The sequence below is a fragment of the Papaver somniferum genome, unplaced genomic scaffold, assembly GCF_003573695.1.
Source record: "Papaver somniferum cultivar HN1 unplaced genomic scaffold, ASM357369v1 unplaced-scaffold_125, whole genome shotgun sequence".
NCBI classification, from domain to species: Eukaryota; Viridiplantae; Streptophyta; class Magnoliopsida; order Ranunculales; family Papaveraceae; genus Papaver; species Papaver somniferum.
This window is the reverse complement of record NW_020621603.1, coordinates 3,947,847-3,956,955: the sequence shown is the minus strand read 5'-3', so window position 1 is coordinate 3,956,955 and position 9,109 is coordinate 3,947,847. Positions and strand designations below refer to the sequence as shown.

At 35.8% G+C, this 9,109-nt stretch overlaps 1 protein-coding gene across 1 annotated transcript; it reads right to left on the bottom strand.

Annotated features, from left to right (window-relative positions):
• Positions 1–471: 471 nt before the first annotated feature.
• Positions 472–4,665, bottom strand: LOC113331590. Its single transcript, XM_026578292.1, has 6 exons — positions 4,417–4,665; positions 3,692–4,354; positions 2,954–3,371; positions 2,376–2,803; positions 1,960–2,292; positions 472–1,599 (listed from the first exon to the last, which is right to left on the bottom strand). The coding sequence occupies exons 1-6, from the start codon at positions 4,663–4,665 to the stop codon at positions 472–474; spliced, it is 3,219 nt and encodes a 1,072-aa protein (XP_026434077.1).
• Positions 4,666–9,109: the final 4,444 nt, after the last annotated feature.

The window sequence follows — 9,109 nt, the reverse complement described above, 5'->3', positions numbered from 1 at the left end:
GTTTCCTAGTTAACAAAACTTGTGGTGTCTGTGCTATTTCTATTGCGCATTTGAAATATCACAGGTTGTGCGTTGTATCGATCAATTGTGAAATCCAACCTTTGGTTGTTGATTGGAAATTGATTGATCCTTGGATATTGGTCTTTGGTACCATCCAAGTTTATATCTCTTGTATTTGATAAAGACTCGCAGATTTCTATTTGTTTGAGTATAGATCAAATCGAGAGATAGTATTAACTCCTTGATATACTTTTTATTAAGATTGAGTCTGACTGTATAGTTGATACTCTTAAAAGTATATTCGAGTTAGTCAATACAGATTGCTAATCGAAATATTTGGTGAGGTTGTTAGACCCCCGCATTTACAAGTGTCTTTCATAGTATAAGCACCAAAAACACTAGGCTTCCACACAACAGTATCAAGAGTTGTCTGATCAAGTTCCACTATTTTCAGCTTCTTAAAAGTGTTACTCAAATCCTCATCCATAGAATCAGGGAAATACCTTCCTCATCAGCGAAATCACCCACTTTACAATCAGTATTAGAACATAGATCCTCAAGAACATCTCTACTAACCCAAGCAAGGAGCCTACCAAGAGGATGCCATAAATCAGTTAAGAACTTAGTATTTTCACCATCCCCTATAATATGAAGAATAAGATCCTTGGCTTTAGTTCTCTGATCCAGAATTCTACGCCAGTACCAAGAGGCATCTTGTGGAATATTGAAAGTCCAAAAATCCCTATTTTTAATCAAATTCTTATGGATCCAATCAGTCCAGATAGTATGATTCCGACTCACCAAGTCCCATAGATGTCTAAGATTTGCAGCCTCATTAGTGATTTTTATGCTCCTAACACCCAGACCTCCTTCCGAAAATGGCCTACAAACCACATCCCATCTAATAGGATGGTATTTCTTCCCCATTTCTGCACCTGCCCAAAGAAATCTCTTGAAAATAGAATTCAACTCCTTGACAGTTCTCATAGGAAGGATAAAACATGAAAGCCAAAAATAAATCATACTACTAAGAACAACCTTAATGAGAAGTAATCTGCCAGCATAAGAAAGTCTCTTAGATTTCCAAGACTTCACCCTCTTAAGCACTCTAGAAACTAAAGGAAAACAGTCCTGATGAGATAGCCTAGTAGATAATAGAGGAACCCCAAGATAGAGAAACGGTAACTCTCCAGTACTACAATCAAGACATTGAAAAATCTGAGACAAAATAGAAAGATCCACATAAGAGGAGTACAAGGCAGTTTTCTGTTTATTCATCTCCAATCCTGAAATCTTACTAAGACCTAATAAAGCAGTCTTAAGAGAAGAAGCAGCAGCCACATTTTCTTTGAAAAAGACTAAGACATCATCGGCAAAGCATAAATGAGTAAGTTGGGTTAATCGACATCTAGGGTGTAAACCAAAATTACCAGTAATAACTTGATTCTTCAGAGAAGCACTCAAAATCTCCATTACAATGACAAATAAGTAAGGCGACAAAGGACAACCCTGTCGTAGGCCCCTACTAGAAGAAAAATAACCATATGGAGAACCATTAATAAGCACTGAAAATTTTGCTGAAGATATACACAAATGAACCTAAGATATAAATTGAGGAGGGAAACCCATTTTATTAAGACATATTAAGATAGCATTCCAAGAGACAGTGTCATAAGACTTTCTAATATCGATCTTCAAGGAGCACATAGGTGAACCACCATCTCTATGATAATTCCTAACTATTTCATGGGAAAGCATAATATTATCTTGAATGGACCTACCCGATATAAAAGCCGATTGATTCATACTAATAAGATTCTTAAGAACAAACTTCATTATGATTGCCAAAATCTTAGTTATACATTTATATATAACATTACAACATGAAATAGGCCTATAATAAGCAATAGAAGAAGGATTTCTCGATTTCGGAATTAAGGTTAAAAAGGTGTTGTTTACCTCACCAAGCATTTTAGTCCTCAAGAACAAGTTCTGAATAGCTCTAATAAAATCAGCTTCAATGATGGACCAACAAACCTTGAAGAAATGACTCGAAAAACCGTCAGGACCTGGAGCCTTACTTGAGCCAATGCACGACAAAGCATGAACTATTTCATCCCTAGAAACAGGGGCGCTTAGACAAGCAGCATCATCAGCCGAGACAAAATTAGAAAACTGAATAAAACTAGAATCATTATCATAAAAATCATTCAGAGCTGCACCATTAAATAGAGAAGAGAAATAAGAGGTGCACTCCAAAGCAATATCTTTGTCCTCATCAAGGATATTACCCTAAGAATCCCCGATACTTAAAATGTTATTTCTACATCTTCTCTCTTGTAAAGATCCATGAAAGAAATGAGTATTATAATCACCCAATTCCATCCATTGAACTCTATACTTTTGTTTGAGCATAGATTCTTCATGCCTAGCAACTCTAGAATAGTTTCTAACAGCCTCTTCTCAGCACTAGAAATCACAGGATCAAGAGGTCTTAATTGAACATCAGTTTGAGCACACACCATAACCTTCTTCGCCTCAACCACAGATTCAGAAAGATAAGGGAATCTACGCCTTCGCAATTCAACCAATCTTTGCTTAAACTTCTTCAACTTAGTGACAAGCACATATATTGTATTTCCTTTCACCTGTTGGGACCAAACATTCCTAACAATATCCATAAAATCTGGCTCATCATTAAGATAATTATAGAATCTAAAAGGAGGTGGGCCGTGTTGTCGTTCCTCAAAAACGGAAACCACCATAGAAGAATGGTGTGAAATACCCGGAGGGAGAAAATCAGCTTTAGAATGATTAAAACAAGAAACTCATTCAATATTAACTAAAACTCTATCAATCTTAGACATAATTCTACCAATACCCACTTGTTTATTTGACCACGTATAAAAATCACAAGAATAATTAAGATCAAATAGTTGAGTATCATTAATACACTGAACAAAGTCATTCATGGAAGAAGGAGAACAACTTCTAGTGCCTATTCTTTCATTTGAGATCAGGATCTCATTAAAATCTCCCAACACAACCCAAGGAATGTCCAAATTAGAAGCAAAATCACATAAATTATTCCATAGAGAAGTCCTAATATTACTATCATTGTCTCCATAAACGAAAGTAACAACAAACTTTAAGTTTCTACTAGTTGTCACTTCAAGAAAAATGGCTTGAGAAGCACTATGTAAAACTGAAACATTTATTTCAAGAGGGTTCCACCCAATCCAAATCCTATCAGAGCTATTATTTGCATAGTTATCAGTAAAACACCAATTTTTATTAATCAAAAACCTAATTGAGTCCTTATTCTGAACTTGCACATGGGTTTCCACAATACCAATTATGGACAATTTATTCTGTAAAATAAATCTACTAACTTAATTTTGCTTTAGAGGGTCATTCAATCTCCCTAATATTCCAGCGACCAATCTTAAACATTATTAAGGGAAGTAAGAGGCCTCTTAGGAGGCCTGGATTTCTTGAGCTCAGTCCCCTTAGGAGCCAAACTATTATTAGGAATATGCGCATTACTTTTTTCAATAAATTTAACTTACGAACCAGTTGGAGCAGAAAAATATTTCACCATTGAATCAACCAACCCCACTGTAGGAATAGATTCTGAAGTCGAGTTCTAAGTAGTAACTTTAAGTGGACCCATAACCTATGAATCCTTTACAACTTCCTCTTGTTCAATAAGCACATCAAACATGTTACCAGTAGCAACATCTGAATGAATCACTTCCACCATACATATATTTTCCTTATTACCTCCAGGAGAGACAACATCCTCATCCATAGCACTTCTTGCCATATCAACTTCCACATTCATGTGATTTATAGCTTTATTAGTTCCCTTAACTACCCAAACATGTTTGTCAACTTTCTCATTAACTAGTCTGTCAACTTCCACATGCTTGCTCTTTGGTTTACCCCAAGGACACCTTGGAGTCACATGTCCAAAAGAATCACATTCAATACAGCTTGGAGGCTTCCAAGAATATTCTGCTTCAACATCAATAACATGTTTCCCCTCATAATAAACATGCAATAAAGTAGGAAACTCACATTTTAAATCCACCTCAATCAAAATCCTAGCATAGCTCATCATAGCTCTGCTCAAAGTAAGTTTATACATCATAATTGGAGTACCAATAAGACTAGCAATTTTAGAAAGAGCCTTAGCATTCCACATGTGTAATGGTACTTTCCTAAGATTTACCCAAATGGGTACAATTTTCAGTTCAGCTATTTCTTGTTCAATAAGAGCATGCCAAGGATGGCCAAAGAAAGGTTGATTCGAGATGAATAACGTACCATATTCAAGAGCAGACAATCTATCCTTCATGTTATCAAACTCAAAAACATAAAGAGATTCACCATGAATAGTTAATTGCATCTCACCTTTAACTTTCCAAGCTCTTTGAACAGCATTCCTAACAACCAATATGGTAATTTCTTACCAACACATACTCCAATAAGCATATCTTCACAGTGTTTCAAATTTTCAGAAACATCATCAAACGCAACATCTGCAACCCTCTTTCCATCAATATCAGGTGGATTATCAAACCCCATCGCAGCATCAGGAGTCGCCTCTTTCTTCTTCGCAAAAAGATCAGACCAAGCAAAACCCATCTTATTCGATCCCATATTCGCGGCCCTCTTTCCGTCAGAATTAATCACTTTCTGAGAACCAGGATGAGACTGAGAAACCAAACCAGGTGAATTTGAAGATCAATCGCGCGGCCGAAGTCAAAGTAGAGAGAGAAAAATTTCTTTTTACTAATATATATATATTTTTAACGATTTTCATTTTGCAATGTTTTTAGATTTATTTATTTAAATTCTAAAGTTTATTTCGAAGATGATTTTGCAGTATTAATCTTTATTGGTTTCATATATTGCAAATAATGTTATGGGATATGTGTGTTTACGTCTGTGAACTATGATTGTCCCATATATGTCAAAAGTTAAGTATATTGTGTCATTATGCAAATATTGATGGAAAATAGAATGAATTTTTGAATTGCAAAGATTAAGTCTATGATATCACTATGCAAATATTGATAAAATATAGAATGAATCTTTGAATATTCCGTAGTATTGATCTTTCCATGATCCACTTCTATGTGAAAGTACTATATGGCTCTGTAAGTTCTCTTATGTTGAGCATTTCCGATTAATTTAATCATGGGTTCTCTTGTGGTTAATTTAATTGAGTTTTTTGGATACAAATTCATGTTTCATGTGATTTTGTTAATGTCCAAAGAAATCCTTCTTTTCATGCAAAAGTAAGGTCGCTCTTGTTGTTCTTTCGAGAATGACATTTTATGGGGGAGAGTTCTTATTTGAACTTGTGCTTAATTGTCAAATCTTTGTAGGGAGTGCGGCTGTGGAATATTATAGGAGTTATATATCTTTATAAAATCCTTGATGAATGCACTTATTTTCGACTATATAATTGCATCTAAAGAAAGTTGATAGGTTCTCTTTTAGTCATGAAGTATCTCTATGAGAATTTCATTATGATCCACATGTTTTCGTACCTTTGCCAATTTATATTGACAAAAAGGGGGAGAATTATTTTGTAGTTCACACTACAAATACATATGGTTTACGGATCATTATGTAAGGGGGAATGGTTTTCATTGTGAGATGAAGTATTGACTAAGAGGGAGTGATACATATCACCGTAGTATTATTGTCAAAGTTGTGATACAATTGAACTTTGATGTTGTGTAATAATACTATGACACTGTATAATAATGATTGAGAACAATTATTTTCTTATTGTTATGGCTACGGATCTTCAACAACTATGATGCTCAGTTGAACACATTCAGAATCACTGGAGTACTTGGAAGTGACAAAGATTTCGAGTAATGTTAAAGAACCAAGGAAATCAAGCATTTGGATGAGAAGCTATAAATTTTATTTATTTTGTAATCCATATGTATTGATAGTTTTTTCACTAAAATTGACAAGGGATGGATTTTTATAGCACTGCTCGGTCGAACTCGCATGCGTTGCTATCTCAAGCTTGTTTGTCAAGTTTAGTTGCCAAAACTATAAGTCTTGATTTCTAGTCTACTTATAGCTATGTCTCGGATTAGGATAGAATGTTGTAGTTGAGCATTAGACTTCACGGCTTTCATCGATTGAACACGAAGAACTAATAAGGGGAGATTTTGGAACTTCATCAACAAAAGGTATGTGGAGACTTGAACTCATTTATCACGCAGAAGTCTATTTCTATTCTATGTCCTATTGAGACAAAAGTCGTATAGCTATATAGACATTACTTTATACACATTTGATATTTCGAGCTGAGTTTAACTCGCTTACATATTTCTCGGAATATGTGTTGGTAAGATTTCTCTTTAACCAAGTTCATCTTTATTCCTGACGAAAATCAAAAGATAATCATGTGAAACCGCATGGTAACATCTTACATGATTTGTGTGAGACAGTCATTTGATGTAGACTCGGAATGTTTCGTAATGATCTATTGATCACTTGAAATTTCTTTGAAGCTAATAGTTTGTGTGAGACAGTTATTCCCATCTTCCAAGAATGTTTCAATGATTAACATGGAGTTTAGGACAATTGACCATTGATTGAATATAACACAGTATGCGTACTTTTATGCTAACTGTTGCAAGTTATTCAAAGTCCGGGAACCATAGTATGCATACCCGTATGCGTACTGGTTTAATACTTGAAGTCTGTGAACTTAGTATGCATACCCATATGCGTACCAGATTAACAGTTCAAGTCCGAGAATTCAACTGAGGTTGGTCATGTACGACAGTATGCGTACCCGTTCGCATACCGGCGATCCCAGACCAAGTTCGGAACTCTAAGTATGTGTACCCGTTTGCATACTTGAGTAGGTTTAGTTCTAAAATCGGTTTGTTCATGAACAAACACATTTATATATTAAGGAATGCAATCTTTTGCAAACCGTGGCTATATGTTCATGAATTGATTTAAGTGCATCAAAATCGGTTTGGCTTCAATTGTGTCTTGTATACTTCTATGAGAATATAAACAATTGAACAACTCCATAACTAGTTTCATTTGAGTCATTTGAACTAGTTGTGATTAAGATAAACAAGGTTGATATGAATGTGTTCATATGTCTAACTTCGGTTAACTATTGTTGAGCCAACCATGTGCACACGTTTGGGTACGGTTACTCATACCTAAATGAAGTCACATTTCATTTGTGTATAACAAGCTAAGTTCGATCTAACGGTTGAAAGATATTAGCTTGACTCTGATCAGGTTTTCATCTAACGGTGAATATTGAATGCTTTGTTACCAATGTAACATTGATTGCAAACCCTGATTTGAAGACTATATAAGGGAGAACTCTAGAAACTGGGAAACCTAATCCCCACACCTCCTGTGTGATACTAGTTGTGACTAGAGTCGATTCTCCTTTAACCTAGGTTTTTCCTAAAACCATTATAGGTTAATGACTTGAAGACTTCATTGGGATTATGAATCCAGACCCAACTATTTTCTCTGTAGTTGCGTGTTCTGATCTTACTTTGTTCTATCGTGTTCAGTACTATCTTCTCTAAGATTTGCTCGAGATTTAATCTCCGATTGGTAAGATAAAAAGTAGTCACAAACATCTTCGTCTCATCGTTTGCGATTCCACAATATCTTGTTTCGCTTCCATACGATTAAGATTATTGTGAGGTGATTAATATGGCTAGGCTGTTCTTCGGGAATATAAGACCGGTGTATCAATTGGTTCATGTTCACCTTTATTTATCAAAATACGGAACAAAAACTCGTAGGTATTTCTGTGGGAGACAGATTTATCCATTCAATAGACTTTTCTGTGTGAAACAGATTTGTTTATCAAGTATTCGACTTTGGGTCGTAATAACTCTTAATTGTGGGTGAGATCAGCTAAGGAATCAAGTGCGCAGAATCCGGCATAGTTCAAGACACGTAAGGAACGCGACTGTACCTTAATCAGTGTGAGATTGGATAGGGATCAACTACATTCCAGTCCGAAGTAAATTGGTAGTAGGCTAGAGTCTGTAGCGGCTTAATACAGTGTTGTGTTCAAATCTGGACTAGGTCCCATGGTTTTTCTGCATTTGCGGTTTCCTCATTAACAAAATTTCGGGTGTCTGTGTTATTTATTTTCCGTATTATATTTTTATATAATTGAAATATCACAGGTTGTGCGTAGTTCAATCAATTATATAATCCAACCTTTGGTTGTTGATATAAATTATTGACACTTGAACATTGGTCTTTGGTACCGTTCAATTTATTTCTCTTATTGATCCGGCTCACAGATTCATATATGTTCGATTGTAGATAGATTTGAGAAATTGAGACATAACTCTTGGATGTACTTTACATGGTTGAGTCTGACTGTGTAGTTGATTCTCTAGGAAATATATTGGAGTTAGTCCATACAGATTGCCTAAACGAAATATTGGGTGTGGTTGTTAGACCCCCGCTTTTTCAGTCCGGCTAAGTTGAGCGGCTGTGATCAATTTAAGACTGCCATGGGCAGTCTTGACCTAATTAAGACCCTTTTGGCGCCGCTCGACTGGCTTGCCTTTGCTTAGTAATTGTGAACACTTCCTGATTGGCTGGGATAATAGAGGGCTCGTCCAGGAACACCATGGAATTTGTTTGGTCGCGCCAGGAAGGGGCCACGCTTGCCAAATCTCCCTGGTTTCCCATTTTCTTCCTGGTTTCCGATTTTTGGTAGATTTGTGTTTCTACTAGCTCCAGCGGACGGTTTCCTAGCTTGCCTTGGTTTAGTCTCGGACAACAGGGATCGAGATATCGTGCAGGCTCCGTTTTGGGGCAAAAAACTTAATTTTTGTAAATTGGCAAAATTAGGTCAAAAAATTGAATTTTGTGAATTTTGCACGTTGATACAAAATCACTAATTTTTATACTGGAGAGCAGGGAATGATAATGCTCTGCGAATCGGCGACTGTAACTCAATGAACTTTTTTCAAATCTCTCTTGCTATTCCACTGTTTCTCATTCACTCATTCCATGATTTGTTGATATTTTTTCCAACATAAATCCATGATTTAGTTCTCAA

Bases quoted from the DNA above. Each gene is read 5' to 3' on its own strand.
- LOC113331590 (XM_026578292.1), bottom strand. From the start codon at position 4,665: ATGGGATCGAATAAGATGGGTTTTGCTTGGTCTGATCTTTTTGCGAAG. The intron at 4,355-4,416 runs GTGAGATGCAAT...GATAACATGAAG, and splicing joins AAGAGCTTGGAAAGTTAAAG to GATAGATTGTCTGCTCTTGA. The intron at 2,804-2,953 runs GTATTAATGATA...ATCATTCTAAAG, and splicing joins CATGAATGACTTTGTTCAGT to CTGATTTTCTCCCTCCGGGT.